This window comes from Spinacia oleracea, chromosome 3 (assembly GCF_020520425.1).
Source record: "Spinacia oleracea cultivar Varoflay chromosome 3, BTI_SOV_V1, whole genome shotgun sequence".
NCBI classification, from domain to species: domain Eukaryota; kingdom Viridiplantae; phylum Streptophyta; class Magnoliopsida; order Caryophyllales; family Amaranthaceae; genus Spinacia; species Spinacia oleracea.
Genome location: NC_079489.1, coordinates 58,849,483 through 58,869,496, shown reverse-complemented (window position 1 = coordinate 58,869,496; position 20,014 = coordinate 58,849,483). Strand labels below are relative to the sequence as shown.

Here is a 20,014-nt window from a genome sequence, read left to right as displayed (position 1 = left end):
AGATGATTGGACTTATGAATGAAATAATGCCCTTGGTCCAAGTATGCATTCTATGTTAAGTCTAATAAATGCGGTTCAGTATTAATTAACAAGTTAATAATTCAGTGAGATCAAGTGAGCTGAATGCCTAGCTAGAGGCCGCTTCAGTTCAAGTGGAATTAATGATATTAATCCACAGCTTACTCTTGACTGAACCCGTAGGGTCACACAAATAGTACGTAAACGGATCAAGTATTTAATGGCATTAAATACTCCATCTATGGATATTCGGAATCGACGGATCTTGGTTTCAGTGGGAGCTGAGATCGTCACAGGCAAGAAATGAATACTCCGGAAACGATGATATTGCCGGAAACGGAAATATGGATCGTATCGGAAATATAAATATTATCCAAGTCGTAGATGTTGCCGGAAACGGAAACATGGTACGTATCGGAAAATATTATCGGAAATGGAAATATTGCCGGAATCGGAAATATTGCCGGAAACGGAAATATTGTCAGAATCGGAAATATTATCGGAATCGGAAAATAATTCCGGAAACGGAAATATTAAATATTTGTTCGAAACGGAAATTGATTCCGGAATCGGAAATGTTAAATATTGTTCGTATCGGAAATGAATTCCGGAACCGGGAATTTAATCGGAAGCGTATCGTACGAATAAGCATCGGACGAGGCCTGCCGGACGAGGGCCCAGCACGAAGCCAGGCCATCGCCCAGCAAGCCACACGCATCCAACAACACGCCAATGCCTCGACCAGGCCCAGCGCAAGGCCAGTCCCAGCCAAGGCTGGCGCGCGCGCACAAATGGGCTGCGGGCAGTGGGCCTGTGCGCCGTGCGCACAGCGTGGGCCGCAAGGCTTGCGCATGGGCGTGCGATGCTCGTGCGGTGCGTGTGTACGTGCTATACGAATCCTAAAAGCTATTGGAATTCGTGCATAGATTAAATCCTAATCCTAAAGATTAAATTAATTATTTAGAGTTCTAATAGGATTCTAATTAATTAATTAGTATTCTAACAGGATTCGAAATCCTTTCCAAGGTTCTATAAATATATGCCTAGGGTCATAAATTTATATACAAGTTTTCAAGTATTCAAAACTAGGATTTTTAAGCAGAAAAATCAGCCATAACTCTTGCCTATTTAGCCGAAAATAAGTAGTACCTTAAGGGCGATTCTAGTTGGTCAATCTTAAGGCGGATCCGGACGTGCTGTGGACTATCTACGGAGGGACGACACTTGGAGTCCTAAAGACTTGTTCTTGTTCGGTTCGGGCGCAGCTAGGGAAGGCACGCAACAAATAGTATGCATCTAAACTATGCTATATGATTATGTGTAAATAATATGTATTCCTGGCTAAATGGTTTTTCCGCATGATTTATGAATTGTCATATGTATCATAACCTAACAGATTTCTCCTTGGAAACTTTCTTATTTTTGGGAGAATACCTCTCCTCCGAAGTCTTTCTCTTCCTCGACTTCTTCCTCTCCTAAAGACACAAGAAGAAGTAGGGCGTCAGAATCAGTCAAGGAAAAGACGAAATAAAACCAAATGAAACACTGCTTACTTGATTCGCAGCAAGAGAAGGAGGAGATGAAGCAGACGACACAACAGGAGCAGTGATTGTTACCTCGGGCGCCTGAAATGTAGAAAGAACAAAAATGAGATTGAAACCTTGACACAACACAAGAAACACGGATCCGAAAATAAAGAACTAAATCAAATATTGTTACCGGATCAAAAGTAGTTACCAATTTGGGAAGGACGGTCCGTCTCGGAACCGCCTCTCTAGGATTTTCAGAGTCCCAAGGATCAGCCCGAACATCGTTAAGGTGCGCGAGGGCGTGAGCCGAGAACTCGTGGTTCTCTAGCTTCGGCTGCCGATGGCTATGCTTCGTAAAGTCGTACGGCGAGCAACGAACAAGGACCTCGCCACTGTAAGTCTTATAACCAAGCACCTCGGGATCGATAGCTCTTTCACCTTGCTCTGCACAAAAAGAGAATAAAGGTTAGATCCAAAAGCACTAAAAAGAGGGAGGCAAACACCTCAACTGAAGCATGTTCTCAACATAAAAAATTCCACCCCTGTCGTAGATCCTACTGAGACCGGCAGCAGCAAGGATGACCTCCTGGGTGATGTAATGCATGTTCGGGAGCCAATACTCAGGCTCCCTAGATGTCCTTGGTTTGAACCACTCCAACTGAGCAGTGTGGTCCGTATTCCTCGGATCGATAGGCCTAACCCTCGACTCGCTGGATCCACCCTCACGAACCACTTCGTAGGCGAGTAGTAGTGAGGATGCTTTGGCTCAACGGGCACTCGAACTAAGAGCCAATGCTTCTTCCACTAATGGACCGAGGAAACGTACGGATACGCGGTCATATAGAGGGTCTCGCCTTTCCGTTTATTCTTGTTATTTATAGCCCACCAACCATGAGCAGCGTTCGAGTTCCTCACGAGCTCATGCATCTCCTTGGAAACTTCAATAGATGGCTCGTAGCCGAGGAAGTCACACATCCAACAGTACCCTATAATGTGACGCATGGACTTCGGCGTCAACTGAGCTAACGAAATGTTGTACTCCTCCAGCACACGATCAATGAACGGATCTATAGGGAATCGAAGCTCGTAGTCGAAGTGATGAAGGTACACAACAATATGATTAGGAGGAGGACGAGTCACCCTCGCATTCTTCTGGGTCGGGAGCTCGCACCAGTAACCCAAGACATACTGAATGTCGTACATGTAACACCCCCAAAATTTGGACCTTTTATAGAATAAAACCCTGTTTTTATTTAATAAATTCAAAACTAAAACCTTGGGAGTGTCACTGCTACATTTATTCTCGATAGAAAATAAATGCAAAGCAAAAAAATAATTTAAAATTATTAAAGTAAAAAATTAACTAAGTGGTCTAAAAGTGGCTAGTAAAATATTACAACTAAATCCCATAAAAATAAATAACAAATCCAACTTAGACTGAAATAGAAGTTGTCTATTGACTAGGTGGTTATTCTAAGCGTCTCCTCACTCGTAGCCAAGTACCTTTACCAACCTGCAAAAATAAATAGAAGAGAGACAAGAGAGACGAACTCCCAAAAATCAGATAAACTGAGTAATTCCAACTCCATCTAGTAAAATAAATAATTTTAGTTTTGAAAACGTTTTGAGTATGTAAAATAAGTAATTAAACAACAAATACCAATTTAATAACTCCATTATTAAACTTATCACATAAGATCAATATTAATTAAGTGAGGGAAAAAGAACGCTAAGGGTCGCGCGTAACCCTTGAGTATGGTCAAAGTAAGATGAGTACAGAATGTCCCTAGTGTGCACACTCCTTACTAATTAACTATGGGTCTCCGCAACCGCGCACCAATAGAATTAGGAGGAAGACTAAGTAGAAAGTTTAATACATAATAATAGTAACCTACTAGAAGCCTACCGGGTCTCCACTAAAGTGCACCGATAGAACAACATCTAGAAGGACAACATGTTCCTAACCCTTACGGGCTTTTCCCTCGGAGATTACACTTTACGTAATTAGTAGTTTAGTGAGATCTGAGTATAAAAATACAAATAGTTCCAACAACCCAAGATTGCCACACAACCACGCAAGATATCCAAATTTGACTACATTGCTTTAACCCATTATTGCAACTCAAATGGCAAAAGTATAAATATGCTCCTATTGTTCACAACCATTAACAATCAAATTCAACCTTGTCTCCACGCTATCAAGTGTGATCCATATTGTAAAACATAAACTCAACTATTTGTTTTGTAAAATAATCATAGTACTGAAGATAATATAGTCGTAATAATATTACTAGTTTACATGCATGTCTATAATTTCACGTTGTCAAGCTCACATATACAATATTCAGATGCCTTATCATATAATAACACGTAAACATATCCAAAATATCTTCTTAACGGGATCTAAAGATGATGAACATTGAAAATTACCTTAAATACGCGTATTTCGACTAATAGTCTCCTTGCGTGTTTCCTAAGTAGCCCCCTACGATTCCACAAAATTAACGAGCCTAAATTAGCGTATATTAGACACATTGTTAGAAATACAATCTAATTAGTACTCGTAACTTAGTATTTCAAGAAAGCCCCACCAAAATTTTGCCTTACTTCTAACCCAACAATAAAGAGTAATTATAGTATCTTATAAAACCAAGTTTGTATCACTTTAGATACTGAAATCCTTTAAAACCGATACTGAAATCCTTTAAAACCACAAAACTGATCATCATGAAAACAATCGTATGCGTATTCCTAATTGTTACTGCAACGTGGGATCAATAAAACAAACTCCAAGTTTTGATTTGAAATCATTATATATTTTTGTTTATAAAGCAAGAAATAATATACATAAACAAAATTAGTCTAATGGTATTTGCGGGTTGCTAATTGATGAGAAATAAGCCGGTGAATAAGGAAGGAGTAAAGCTGCTTTCTTTTTAATAAACCATTGCACACTTGCTACACTGCTCCTTACGAATTCATTTAAAAAGAAAAACAGGAGGAAAATTCCAAAACTTTAATTAAGTCATATATTAATTTTATAAAAGCTCAAAGCTTGAAGGTAATATTCATTACCTACCGAGGAGAAGGGTGTTGATGATGATGATACTGTGGTGGTGACCGCCGAGATGTGTGAGAGTAAGGCTTTATTTTAATAAGGGATATTTTTGTGAGACTTGATGGTATATATACTGTAGGGTATTAGGGTTTAACTAGGAGACTAATTTCAGAAAATATAAAATAGATTTGAAAATAACATTTAGTTTCTTTTGGTTAAAACTCATTAAAAACTTTATTTTAATTGTAAAATTATCTTTAATTACTAAAATAATTTATTAGAAAATACCCGAAAATTTAGGGTATTACAGTACAGATCTTCGGCCAGACGATGGTAATGCCCGTTCCTCGCATTTACCAACCAGGTCCCATCAACTGCCGTACCATCCAGACCAGCAATGTCGGATTTATCACTGAAATGAGGAGCAAGCCTCCTATGAGGATCGGCCTCCTCTCATCGCCTCGGAAAGAAAGGGCGAACAGCAAAACGCCCAGTAACACCAGTCCCACGGCTCGATTCAGCACAAGCTTCCTTCCCCGAGCGCTCTTCAGCTTCAACCTCGGGAGAAGCTTCCCTCGGCCTCTCCAAGGAGACCCTGTTTTCTTCTCCTTTACTAGAAAAAGACACCACACCAGACTTCTTTTTCCATCTTCCCCCAGCCATGGCAAAAACTCCAAAGTCTAGAGTGCCGAAGAGCAAAGAAATGGGAAACAAGAAAAAGGAAGAGAAAACTGGAAACAAATTACCTTTCCTGAAGTGGAAACCGCCGACAAAATGAACGGAGTAAGGTCCCGAAGCAGATTCCAAGTGAATTTGCAGAGATCTGAAGAAAACTCGCAAGGAAATCGCCGGAATTCTAAGGAAACTTTGAGAGAATTTGAGCGAATAAAGTTTTGACCGGTGAATTGGGTCTGGTATTTATAGGCCACGATTTGGAAAACCGCCCAAATTCCACTTTATTCCAATCCACTCGATCAAAGACACATCCGAGGATTTCTTCGACACATGTCCCACAAATACACAGATTCAAACGTTCCTTTTTGAAAAAAGAGAAGGAACTTTTGGACTTCTACTGCTTGGAAACCCACCCATTTAATCCTAAATGGACCGGGTCTGGGGGCATGTTGTTTGGGATCCCAATTGGACATCAATTGGGCCAGCAGTCCGAAGCCCAATGGCTCTATACAACAACATCAATCCCATTCTAACCCACTTGGCTGGTCAACCACCAATAAAGGCCCAAGGCCCAGTTACAATAAATGACCCATGAACACATTTATTACACAAACATTATAAATAAGCCTCCAAGGCTCACACCTTAAGGTACGTCCAATTTATTGCCTTAAGAGTTAAGACTACTCTCTAGAGAACTCTCTCTAGAATCCGAACATTGTTCTTACTTAGGCATCGGAGGGACTTTCCTCGGAAACACCCCGAGGCTAGTAACATTGTCATTGTGCAGGTAAATTCGGACACAACTCATCTAAGCAAGCAAGATCTTCCACATCAATGAAAAGGGCATTCATACGAAGCCCATTGTTTCAACACCGGAACAATTATTTTTTATTATTATTATTATTATTATTATTATTATTATTATTATTATTGTTGTTGTGGTTGTTGTTGTTGTTGGAGAGATAAGTAGGGGTAGAGAAAGAGGGGTGAGAAGTTTTTCTTTTGCTCATGGATAAAAGGGGGATGGATGATTTTTTTTTTTGCTAATGGGAAAAATGAAAAAAAAAAAGGCAAATTTGCGAAAAACAACCTTTTATATATAACCTATTTTTTGCGAGAAACAACCTTTTAAAAAAAATCTTGCGAAAGAAGATCTTAAACTAAAAAAAACTTGCGAGAGACAATCTTTTATGTCTTTCTGGCGTTGACTACTCATTCCGGCATTGACTTCGCCGGTTTTGCTAACCTCACCCTTTTGCTCTTAAAACCCAAAAGGCAAATTTGCGAAAAACAACCTTTTATAACTATTTTAAGCGAGAAACAACCTTTTAAATTTTTTTTGCGAAAAGGACCTTAAACTAAAAAAAACTTGCGAGAGACAACCATTTTGGGTATTCTGGCGTTGACCACTAATTTTTCTGCCTTGAATTCCCATGTGCATGTCACATGTTTTCGTTTTTCCTTATTTACACTCATTTCCCTCCATATTATCTCATATAAAATTAAAGTAGTTGATTAACACCTAAAATAATGAATTAAAATTGATTAATAGTATACTTAGATATCTCCTTATTTCGAAACCCTTACCTTTAAAAACTTTATACATATGGTAGAGATAATTCTCAAGTTAATTGCCTCGCCGCAACACACAAATACATTTCTTAGCATTTTACATATAGCCTCCACATATGAGAAAAAAACACCTAATTTCACCACCCTTTTCCAATCAAATTAACAACATTCTTGATGTTTTTAGTAGAGTAACATGAAAACCTTAATTCCGGAAATTAGTGGTCAACATCAAGGACAAAAATTAGTGGTCAACGCCAGAAAACCCAAAATGGTTGTCTCTCGCAAGTGTTTTTTTAGTTTAAGGTCTTTTTTAGCAATTTTTTTTTAAAAGGTTGTTTCTCGCAAAAAATTGGTTATAAAAGGTTATTTTTGGCAAATTTGCCTTTTGGTTTTAAGGGGAAAAGGGTAAGGTTAGCAAAAGCGGCGAAGTCAATGCCGGAAATGAGTAGTCAACGCCGGAAAAGACAAAAAGGTTGTCTCTCGCAAGTTTTTTTTAGTTTAAGGTCATTTTTCGCAAAAAATATTTAAAAGATTGTTTCTCGCAAAAAATGCGTTATAAAAGGTTGTTTTTGACAAATTTGCCGAAAAAAAATGAGGGATAAAGTGGGTAGAGAGAGAAGGGTGAGGAATTCTTTTCCCTGATCAACAATGGTCTAACCCCGAGACGGTTCATGCTAACTCAACAAACGAGTTGCCCATTTCGGATTGGGTTCCTTTCCTTTGTCGACTTCCAAAAATCATCAACAAAAAACCTACACCCCCCTCACACTTCAACTCCTCTTTTCCTCTATTTCTCTCTCCTACCCTTCCAAGAGAGAGAAAAATTAAGGGATTATCTTCTTTTCTTCCCCAAGATTATCATGAAACTTTAATCAATTTCTCATCATCAACAATCAGTTCATTTATTTTGTGAACAATCTTCAAGAAACCCCAGAAAAATGGCGCACGCCGTGTTTCAAGCAGCTCAAATTATGCCCATGAACACCCAAATTCCACCTAACAAGCCTATCTTCACAAAACCCACGTTTTTACCGATGAATTCTTCATACTCAGTTGTTGGAAAATCAAGGAAGTCATGGTTTATCAGGGATTCTTTAAGCCCTCTTCCTGCCTCTGTTGATGGGGACTCTTCAATTGGTCATTTAGAGCGCTGCTTAAGCGCTTCCCCAGTTCCTGCGGATTCGGGTTTGGCTTCGGCGGCATCATCGTCTTCGGGGATGTTTGCTCCGTCTATGAAGGGGAAGTTTGGAGCTTTTGGTGCTGTTACTTTGGAGAAGTCTAAACTTGATATGACTCAGAAGCAAACCCTATCTAGCCCTGAGGTCTATTACTTACTCCCTCTTTTTATGGGTCTGAATTTTTAGTTTATTGGTGTTAAGAATTTGAATCTGTGGATTGTTCTATGTTGAATTGCTTGAGGCTGGCTATTGTTCTTTATTTGTATTTGCTTGTATGATGTGTTGCTGCTATTTGATTCTATTTTGGTTGTTGGAATTGTTCAGTGATTTTTTAGATGGTATAGATTAATGTTTGTGAAGTGCAATTGAAGTTGTTCATATTGCATCGAATTCGGTTTTGAAGTTTCAGTGGTAGATGGAGCCTGTCCTACGCTTGTACTTAATTTCCTGCCTAGAGGTCTAGGTGGTTACACAATTTCTTTATATAGTTGGATAATTGCCAGATTTTTTTATCTTTCTGCACTTCTGGTCAGATAATGGTATGAATTACAGAGAATATTGATTGGTTGCCTCCTTCATTATTGATGCCGACAATTCGAATTTGAGGGATGTTTGTCTGAAGAGTTGCTTGAGGCTGTTCTTTTCTTTAGTTGTTGTAAGGGCTCAGTGATAGTTTAGATATTACTATTTGTTAGTGCAATGGAAGTTGTACTTACCACATCGAGTTTGGTTTTGAGATATCAGTGGCAAGTGTACCATGACATATCTCTTTTCTTGGTTAGTTGTTCCGCCGCAGTGTAGGGGGTAGGGAATGGACCAGATATATGCAATAATTAATTTTCCAACTCTTCCAAAACAGGCGATAATTGCTGGGGATTTTTATTTCTCTGGACTTTGGTCAAATAAGGGTATGACTTATCTAGAACATTGATTGGTGGCCTTGGTAAAATTGGTAATCATCACACATAAACTGATGCATTCACGTTTAACTGATAAGGTATCAAATAACACAACTTTCTTCTATGATAATTTGTGAAAATCACTGTCATAAAAAACATTTATGAAGTTGAAGTTGCTGAAGACTGAGAAGGGGGTGTTAATCTATGGTGTATTACTCATGGTATGGTTGCTCGACCACGCTTCTTAATAAACTACAGCCACTCTGAATTGATCTAGGAAGATATGTTGTAGAATGCTTTTGTTCTTTAATATTTCCTCTTTGTATTAGTTTTACTATTTCTCTTTGGTTACTTTATTAAATGTAGTTGTAAAAGGACAAATCCACACATTTGCGTAGCCAAAAAGTAATAAAATGGAAATATCTTAACAAACCTATGCGATGTATGGGGATCGGTAGTGTCATTTAAAGCAGTTTAACTTTAACATACCAACAAAAATTGGTTGGATAACACCCGTAAAATGTTAAGAGTTTTTTTTAAAAGAGGAAGTAATGTTCAAATCATCAGGTGTATCCATTTTATTTATCTGTCTAATAAAACTATCTGTAGCTGCCAATATTTCCCGCAGCAACATACATATATACAGAACATGGTAGATATTTACAAAACAAAGGAAGTGTTGGTAAGAGTTTCTTTTTTAAAAGAGGAAGTATTGTTCAGATCATCAAGTGTATCCATTTTATTTATCTATCTAATCAAATGATCTGTAGCTGTCAATATTTCCCGCAGCAACATACATATATACAGAACATGGTAGATATTTACAAAACAAAGGAAGTGTTGTTCATATCGTCAGTGTATCCATTTTAAATTTCTGTCTAATCCAATGATCTGCAGCTGCTAATGTGTGGTAACATACACATTCTTTTAAGGTATATTCAATTTTAGCTGGATGTTTATTTCCCATGGGGCAATCCTTCCTTATTTGCGTCTTTGTTGAATAAATCCTTTCGTAAGTCCGTAATAAATGATTCTGAAAGTAATGACCTTCACAAGCAAATTTATGATAAAACTGGAAATGAAATTTTCTCTTGACCCGAACTTTTTCTCCTTGTCATTCAGGAAGTACAATAATTTTTTGGAAAACAAATATTCTCCAGAAATTCAAAAAGCTTATAATCAAAATCCTTGTTTTTTCATTATTGAATGTATTTTTTATAAAGTAACAACGGTTTTTTCATCAAATGCCCCTGAGATTTCGCGTAATGCACCAAAAACCCACTAAGTTTCAAAAATACATAAACTACCCCTATTTTGCACCAAAAGCCTTGGACTTAACAGCTTAACTGAAGTCTAATGCCATTAGTTTTAATGATAACCAATTCTTTAAAATTCTCATTATACGCTAATTAAACCACTATTCCCTTATCAAATAACTAATCTCCAATTAAATCATTAACCCCTCTTTCCTAATCTATCTCCTTCCTTTCTCTCTCCCCTCTCCAAAATGGTGACCAACCACCCTCTCCTGCATGCGCACGCCACCGCTAACACCAGTACACCACCACCATCCGACCCATAATCTTAAAAAGTGCAACACAAGTAGAACGAGTGTGACTAAAATAAGGTTGCCTACCAGCCCAATCAAAGAATTCCAAACAACTCAAAATATCATCTTTTTTATAATTAAGTACCTCCAGGACAAATGATTATGTCAATGTAATACCCAATTGACCAATACCCAAATCCTCCTTTTTTGAAAAAAACGACATCCTCATCAACCCCAGCTTTCAAAGTCGTGAAAATCTTATTAAAAACTGGCTTTTTTAAGGTTCGGAACCAATCACGGAGAGAAGAAGCGATCTCTTCAGATTCTAAAGCTGGGTTAACAAATTGGTATCAAATTATAGGTGGGTGGAAAGATTATGCACAGAAGACGAAGAGGAGTAGGAGTTTGAGGAGTGAAGAGGAGAGAGAAAATGCCTGGTTTTGGTGAGCTTTGGTGTCAGCATAATTTGATAAGTAAAGCTTGGATTTGAAGGGGCATACATAGAAATGGGTTTAAGGATTGTGAAATTGCTGCAGATTAATAAAATGGGTATTTAGGATTAACAATTGATTGATAATCCCATTGAAGAACAGGGGAATTGGGTGTGTCCAATTGAGGATTAGAGAAAATGAGAGGTGAAGCTCTACTTCTTCTTCTTTTTCTAGTGGGCTGCTAGAAGAAGCAGACGTTTTTCTTGAGAGAAAGGTAAGGAAGACGAGGAAGAGGGTAAGCAGGGAAGACTCGATTTTCAGATGTGTTCGTATGTCTATGGATCCGGCTTGAATTGTAATTTGTTATATGGATGGTGTGGTGAGTGGGTGGGTGGCAGACTCAGGCGAGGTGGGTGGCTGCCATGGATGTAATGCTCCAGGAAAGAAAGAGTAGGAAAGGGGAGAGAGAGGAAACAAAGGTTGGAGTAAGGGCATAAAGGTAAAGTAATGCTTACGGAGCACTAACGGCCGTTAAGTCCAACGGCATTTGGTGCATTTCTGAAAAAGTAGGGGCAAGTTTATGTATTTTTGAAACTTATGTGTGTATTTGGTGCATTATGCGAAACTTGGGGGCATTTAATGAAAAAACTGAAGAAACAATTACCCTTTAGCCTTCACAAGAGGGGCTTTGGTTGTGAATAGTTGTCTTAGCCTTTATATTCCTGGATTCTACACTGTTTCTGCAGCTATTATGTTCTTAGAATCTCAGGCTAAGTCTTTCCCCATAAGTGGGTGGTTCTACTTTTATACTCCGTAGTTTTATCCTAGTTAGGAAGCTTTAGAAAGTGGGGGCGCAAGGCCAAGATATGTGCCTCCCCATGTACTTAAGGGCTTAAGGCACACTGTTATTTTGGGTGCTTCTGTGATATAAACTTCAATTAGAGAGGCTCAAGAGGCGTTGAAAAAGATATAATGTGAAAAGAGAGAATACAGTGACAACTTTTGTCCTGAAGAGTATAAGGCTAGACTCCTTAGTGGCAGAGATGTCTTATCATGAAAAATGTCTCCATCTGTGAGCTCGTTATCTATGTCAGCCAGGTAGAAAAAGACAAGGATATTGACTAACCTAAAACGGATGACCGGTTACAGTCACTAATAAAACATTCGTAAATTGGGTTTTAATCAACATAGAGATTTTTATGTGTGGTCCTAATTGAAGCAATTCCGTAGGGCTTTGGGTCGAACTGAAGCCTAGTAAGACTTTGTTTGAAGAACTTTGACCAAATTATCTTTTTACCTCATATCTTCTCCTACTCCACCCTTAGAGCTACTGAAGTGCTGTGCCTTGTGCCTCATCAGAGGCATGCACATCCCAGTGATGATATGAGTGATATTATCCGGTGTCTTAGCTTGTGCGTAGTGCGCTTTTTCAAAAACTAAGGCTAGGGATCACTGCTGATGGTTGATAAGTCTTTAGACAGGCTATTTCTGAAAATCAATGATTATGGTACTTTTAAATTATTAATGCCAATATAAACCATTACTTTCAATTAGAAAGGCTTAAAATTGTTACAACATGTATATGAAACTAATCTGTAAAAAAGAACATATAAGAAAGGATCCATTAACTTACATTACCATGGAATCATGGAGTTGTTTTACGATTAGATGATAGTATCTTAAACAACATCTGAAGATCTTAATTCAAAATTCCTGTAAACTTTGAACTTTAAACAAGGATACGTATCCATTGAATTCCTTTTGTTATGGAATTACAAGAGATTAATATCTATATTAGGAATTAGAATCTTATCTACCATAGTCTAAGAAGGTTTTTACTTATTCTTTTACCTTCTAAAAACAATATGTTGCTTTGTTTCATCTAAACACAGAACCACTCGTCTCTTCCATAAACTTTTGATTTTGCAGTGTATGTCAGTGGTGAATTGCAATATTATTTTCATGATAGGGTTGTTGCAATAGAATGATAACGTCAATTTTGTTGGAGGAAGTTGGCTATTACAGGAATAAAATTACTTGGAAGGTTCATGAAGTTGAAGATATTGGAATATTTGATAATTTTTTAGATAGTGCAAGTCAGAAGAACCTATAGTTTTCGTTCTGGCCCAAACCTTGAAATATTTCTGTTGTAGATTGATATAAGTAGAATCGAGTAAATTTGGTAGGATTAAGGTGTTGATGGCTTGATTCAAAAAGCTATACTTGGATCTTCAGTGAGTTTTCCTGGCCTGCTTCCTGTCAGAAACATGTTTGTCCCCACGGGTGAGGATCTTGATTTTTAATGAGTAAGATTATTAGTACTGCACTGAACAAAGTAAAAAAAGAGGACAAGGTGCCCTCATAAAGTAACCCGAAAATTCACAAGTACAAATCAGGCTATTTTCTTTTAACCTCCCTTGTAATTTGGGAAAGTCCCAGCCGCAATGCTCATATAAAATCTAAGGGGAGAGGATCTTGTTAAAAACCGAAATATATTGTTTCTCATATATTGTGATTTGTGAGTACCACAGCAACTCGATCAAACCAGACCTGACCTGATTTAACTTATTTACTTGCTATGAACAGCCCGAGGTTCAGGTGACATTATATTACAGATGTCCTGAACTCAATAGTTTCAAGTTAGAAGACAGATAAGGACTAAATGTACATTTTTCTTTCGAAGTACGATTTCCTTGGTGAAATGAGGTCTTCCCTGCTACGTAGTGATTCAGTTATTGCATGATATTTCTTTGTGACAACCTCTAAGATTTGAAGTTCGGGGAAGTTTCTACTATGCATTTGTTCTTCAAGCTACTTAAGTGACTACATACCTTTACTCGATCTGATCAGTGGACTTGAAATGACATAAGTAGATACTAAATCGTTTAGCGGAGAGGGTCATTTATGGAGGTTCGGTGAAATATTCTTAGGTGAAAGTATGATTATGCTTACCCTTTATGGAGATTGTTAAGTAATTTAATTTAACTAACTGGGGGATCTTTGTGTTATTGTACAGTTAGCAACAGGTGGAGGTGGTGGTGACATTGGAAAAAGGATCAATAATGGTGGTGGAGATGGTGGTGATGATGGTGGAGATGATGATGACTACTTTGATGACTTTGAGGATGGCGATGAAGGAGACGAGGGGGGGATTTTCAGGAGGCGGATTGTTTTGCAAGAGGTAAGTAAATCATTTTCATTACAAGATTGCACACGTTTTAGGAAACGCGGCCATCCTGAACTAAAACTTTTGCTGTTCATGTTTCAGCTATTTGATCGAAAATTTCTAGATGCAGTACTAAATGAGTGGCAGAAGACGATAATGGATCTTCCAGCTGGAATCAGGCAAGCTTTTGAGATGGTGATTCCCAGTTACTCTTTTTCTTATTCTTTCATTTGCTGAATTTCACTATAAGATTCTGATCTTACCATTTACTCCAGGGTTTGGTTAGCTCTGCTCAAGTTGTTAAATTTTTAGCTATTAATGCCAGACCAAACACAGTCAGAACTATTGCACGTGGCCTTCCTCAGGGATTATCAAGAGCATTTATTGGGAGGTAAATGTCTTTTACAGTTTATATTTAAGTTTTTGATTTTGGCAATTGTTTGACGGTTTGACCGTTGAGGTTTGTCCACATGTTTAGCTGCTTGCACTCTCTCTTGTCTGATCCACAAGTATTTTCTTTATAAATTCACATGTTTTTTGTTTTTGATTTTGAGAATATCAAGACTATTCTCTGTATGATATCAGATGATAAATTGTGTGAAAAAAACATTACATGACGATATCGAAACAGGTCGAAATTCCTGGTGTATGCTCGGCCAAAGTTTCAACTTCAGCTCTGGATTCGTGTATGGCCAACCAATTAGGAAATCCATCAGCATATTAATTAATTAGTCTGCTCACTTGTTCTTTAAGTGAAGGAGGGAGGGAAAAGGAGGGGGGGGGGGGGGGGGGGGGGGAAGGGAGCAATCATGTTTACAAGGAAGTAGCACAAGTATGGCTGGGAGCAGTGTTACCAAGTATGGATACGCTTCAGTACGCAGTACGAGTACGCAATTCGCTACGTAACTATGTTATATTAGTCCAAAGTGTTCCACAATACTCATACGCAGTACGTAATACGGGTGTACTCTGTACATAGTACGAGGGGTAAATGACCGTATTAGGTAACACCGGGTGGGGGTAATCTAACAACCGTCATGTACAGAGTTGGAATATGATCGTTATTTTCTAGATGAAACACTTCACAATACATGAAGCAGTGGGCTTGTGCCTGCGAACCTTGCATTAAGGTAAATGCTTAAATGGCATACTATGTTCCTCTTTGTATCCCATTTAGTGGAAGGAAATACACTTATGGGTGACTGCAAGATTGCTACAGCGTGAGTGGCTATAGTGCCAACTGCGGGAGGGCTATATCATAATTTTGCTACAGGGGGAGGTACTGGTTATTTTTAAACGTAATGCTTTATATTTGGCCGATTAAAAGTTGTTGATAAGTCATAGTTGTAATATACCTTATTGATTTTCCTTAATTTCTTCTATTGTATAATGAAAATTGAGAGGGTTCTAAGTTCAAACAACTGCTGATTTTTGTGGTGTATTGGCTTGACACAACTTGCAGAATGATTTCTCGAATCATTTGGCTTTCATTTAATGGAAATATAGAATTTTGACATGATGGCTAGTATTTGATGTTACGGCTCACTGTTCCATAAAGTAGGAATCCAGTTGAACAATAAAACGTACTAGAGGGCCATTAATTTACCCACTAAGAGAACCCTAGAGGGGGACGCGTTCGCCTCTTATTTTTCAATTATTTGTTCAAACTTTCTTGCATGTGCGACTGCTAGATTTTTTTCTGTATTCTTGAAGTGGGAAACAATCTCGGATTCATATGTCTCAACGTTTTGTACAGGATGATTGCAGATCCAGCTTTCTTATATAGACTTCTTTTGGAGCAGGCTACTACCATTGGCTGCTCAGCTTGGTGGGAGATAAAGAATCGCAAGGATAGGTAGTGTCTACTCAAATTTCATTTTCTCTTCATTATATTTTTTTTTGTATTTGCATATACTCCCTCTTTCCCTGATTAGTTATGACACTTATTAGGGCATATAGTTTTAGGAGACAAGTTGTTGCTTGGTTATCAAATACTCCCTCCGTCCCAAAACGTTCTTTACGTATTCCATTACGGGTGTCCCAAAATGTTCTTACATTTCCTTTTATATTATCACATAAATGCTTTAATATTCTATCAAAATTTGTGTTCAAGGTTTATTTTAACCAATTGTATTCATTGGGTATTTAATCTCTCACATTTTTCCATTGGGGCATTAAAATTTTTCCATTTTTTCAATGTCGGATTTTTGATAAAAGTGAAAATATTATAAATAACGTAATTTGCCTTGTTTAAATAAACAAAATTAGAGGAATCTCAATGCACATTAATTAGTCGTTAGAACTTGTGCAAAATACAAAACGTAAAGAACATTTCGGGACTGAGGAAATATTATTTGTTGAAAGAGTAGATATAAAAAGAGATAGTAGGGTATTATTTTATTGAAAAATAGATGTGATAGAAGATAGTGGATAATTTTTTTAAATTGTATGTGAGAGATTGTGGGACCTTATTAACTTTTTGGTAGTGGAAAAAAAGATGGATTAAAGTAATTGTGGGGACTTTTCCAAAAATAGAAGTGTAAAACTAGTATGGGACAGATGAAAATGAAAAGTGTAAAAACTAATTTGAGACGGAGGGATTTTTTTTTTCACTTTAGAAAGCTATTTCTTTTCTTATCTTTGCCTTTTCCCTCTTGTGTTTACGTCTTTAGTTGATTCTGAACATGTCTGTTCCTTGACTATACTGCAGGATAAAGCAAGAGTGGGATTTAGCTCTTATCAATGTATTGACCGCAGCAGCATGCAACGCAGTTGTTGTTTGGTCACTTGCACCTTGCCGCTCATATGGAAATACGTTCCAATTTGATTTGCAGAATACATTGCAAAAGCTCCCGAACAATGTATTTGAGAAGAGCTATCCTCTCAGGGAATTTGACTTACAAAAGAGAATTCATTCATTTTTCTACAAGGCTGCAGAACTGTGTTTTGTGGGACTTACTGCTGGCGCAGTGCAAGGTGCTCTGTCAAATCTATGTGCCAAGAAAAAGAATGACAGGTTACCATCTTTTCTTACATGTGGTTTTTTTTCATCTCATGTTTTTGTTCTACATAAGGTCATTGAATTTCTATATCTCTCCAGGTTATCCGTGACAATGCCATCTGTTAGGACTAATGCACTTGGCACCGGTGCCTTCCTTGGGCTTTATGCTAATTTGCGTTATCAGCTGCTATGTGGTGTTGATCGAGGATTATCCAGCTATTTTGATGTTATTGGAGTAGCGCTATTTTTCAGCACAGCTCTGAGGTGCGTAGTTCTTCTCTTAAGAATTCTCCTTCCCTAGGTTTCGAGAATCATCTGCTCTCATAATTTAGAATTAAAATATTATGCACATTAAAATTTATGGCCGCTACATGTTCTTCCAAGCTCTGATAGCAAGATACTGAAGTGTGTCTGATTTCTCATCTTACACTTAAACCCTGTTCTTTGATAAATTATGGTGTAACCGGCTTTTGTTGAACATTTCTTACATAGGATTTTAGCAGATAGGGTGTTAATTCAATGCCTTGCATTTTATGCTTTAGACGGTGATTTAGTATAAAACTCTAAAATATGGTGACAGTTGAATTTGAGGAAGTTCATTTTAAGTATAGAAGAAAAAGTAGTCAGCTTTCCTTATTTTTCATTGTGTATGGTTTTAAACAATTTTCCTTTGTGCTGATTATTAACATAGCAAAGTAAAGATGTTTTCTAGGAATTTGCTCGATGCTGTGATTTATACAAGTCTTCTTTGTTCATTTCCTTGGACGTTAGAATTCAAGCAAATAGTACTCCGTTTACTCTCTTACAGTAGAATTTGACTGCATGCAGGATCTTGAATGTTCAAGTAGGGGAGACATCGCGATTGGCATGGCTGGGAATAGAGGCAGATCCTCTTGTTCAATCAGACAACCTTTTAAAGGCTTATAACCGGGCCCCTGAGGCCAATGTTTCCAAGCAGGATTCCAGTTGGTTTATTTCAAAGAATACCATTGTCTCAGGACTGGGTTTTCTTGGGCTTCCACAAGGTAATGGTGAATCTACCAAAGAATCAGATGCTCCCAAGACTAGGAGGAAACGGGTTATCAGGAAAAAAGTATCTACAACAGCGTAGGTCTGTCAACATAATTTCCAATTTTGCAGCCATAAGTAGCTAGCTCTGGAAAGGTATGCGAAGCTGACCTTCATATCACGGGCGGGCCGTTGGTGTGACAATGGATCCAGGGCAACCTAAGTGCAACCACAAGAACCTGCAGTTTTATGAAGTCACCGGATGGATAGAGTGTAGAAAGAAATTGATATTGGAGCTGTAAAGGTAGTTTGTGCGATGACACAATGTAAACATAACAACAGCTTATTAAAGTTTCTTCCTAAGAATTTTGTTTCTTTTCTTTGTTGTATTCCAATACTGCGTTAAAATTTCAAGGCTCCAGCTGATGTACCCTTATTGTTTTACTGTAACCTGCGGACTTGCAGAGGCTGCAGTAGCCAATTCATTACATAATCATCCTTTGACTTTCCTATGCCATTCATTAGCCTGTAATCCTATTGTCATTAACAATTTCTAAATTCTAGCACACACTTGATGTCAATCAAGTTGCGCAACTATTAGCCGCCAGACCTAACAACATCTTTGTGTAACGAGGTGTGATTAATGGTATTTGGTTTACTGCTTTAGGTATTAGTGTTATTGCTCCAGTAAATTAGAATAAGGGCCGGATGTAGCCAAGTGGATTAAGGCAGTGGATTGTGGGCTTCATTGGCCATTCCCACCAAAAAAAAAAAAATTAAGAAAATAAATGAAATTGGAAAATGGTGGGCCCACTACCATCCTTGAGAAAAAATAAAATGTCGGGAATTTGCTTCTTCTATGCAGCAATCTTGAAGAAATCTCCTCGAACTCCTATTCAAGAACTAGTACCAAATTAAAATTTTGGGTAAATTTTAGGGTTTCTATTAATTTTTATTTTCCTCAAAAATGGATAAAATATCAAACTCAAACTCAAATAAAAATGGTGCTTGTAACGAAGAAGAGGAGAACGCGGATGAGGTAAGAATTCTCGTACAATTATGTGATTAATACTCAGATTTTTTTTTTCCCAATTGTGAATATTAATTCAAGTTCAATAAATTCATGGGGATTTAACATCTATTGCCCACAAGCCCCCATATAATTACAAGTTCAATAAATTCACGTGGATTTAAACCAAAGGGGTGGAGAATAGAGCATGCATCAATACAGACGGACATCACAACCCAAGTCAAATAGAAAGCGAAGTAAAGATAGAATACTGTAAAAGCTGGATACAGGCGCTAGAAAAATCTGGCGCATGCCCTTCAGTTTCTAGCGCCTACCTAACATGGGCTAGAAATTTCTAGCGCCTTCCAATTCAGAGCTAGAAATATCTGGCGCATGCCCTTCAGTTTCCGGCAAATTCTTGTTTATTTGCAATAAAACGGCCTTTGTAATTCTATTTGTAATTTGACCCGAACTCTAATATATTTTTGCTACTTTACGACAATTCAGATTCAGCCCGATAATTCTACTCGGATTTGATTTTTACTTTAGAGGTTGTAATTATTTTCGAAAACAATATGGACCCTAAACTTGAAAGGTGCATATTTTCTCTTTTTATGTTGTTTTTTTAAGGGCGAGTCGGAATGCCTCCACCTAAAAATGGGACTAATTTTTTGCATTTTGGAAGTTCCAAAATCAAACAACATATAAATGCAAGTACTGAGAAGTAAAATAAATACTGAATACGTACAAGTTTGGCAGATACGAAAACAAATACAAAAAATGTATATTAAAAAAATACAAAGTCTTAAAATCCACTTCGCGGGCACTGCTAAACCCCAAGAGGTTGAATATCGTCCAAACGATGTTCACCCTCCAATTGGTAGAAGGTACACCCGGTTGCACGTAGTTCTACGTGCAACC

The 20,014-nt window shown here is 37.7% G+C and overlaps 1 protein-coding gene across 1 annotated transcript; it reads left to right on the top strand.

Annotated features, from left to right (window-relative positions):
* The first annotated feature begins 7,551 nt into the window (after window positions 1-7,551).
* LOC110784871 (protein RETICULATA-RELATED 1, chloroplastic) lies at window positions 7,552-18,601 on the top strand. Its single transcript, XM_021989317.2, has 8 exons — window positions 7,552-8,174; window positions 13,926-14,090; window positions 14,178-14,270; window positions 14,351-14,466; window positions 15,832-15,930; window positions 16,786-17,091; window positions 17,176-17,340; window positions 17,905-18,601. Exons 1-8 carry the CDS (start codon window positions 7,791-7,793, stop codon window positions 18,185-18,187), a joined length of 1,611 nt encoding a protein of 536 aa, XP_021845009.1. The 5' UTR covers window positions 7,552-7,790; the 3' UTR covers window positions 18,188-18,601.
* The last annotated feature ends 1,413 nt before the right edge of the window (window positions 18,602-20,014 follow it).

What these genes read in the sequence shown, in the direction of transcription:
- LOC110784871 (XM_021989317.2), top strand. Translation starts at nt 7,791, where the DNA reads ATGGCGCACGCCGTGTTTCAAGCAGCTCAAATTATGCCCATGAACACC. An exon ending in ATAAAGAATCGCAAGGATAG is followed by an intron (nt 15,931 to 16,785) that starts GTAGTGTCTACT and finishes ACTATACTGCAG; the next exon opens with GATAAAGCAAGAGTGGGATT. An exon ending in TTTTTCAGCACAGCTCTGAG is followed by an intron (nt 17,341 to 17,904) that starts GTGCGTAGTTCT and finishes GACTGCATGCAG; the next exon opens with GATCTTGAATGTTCAAGTAG.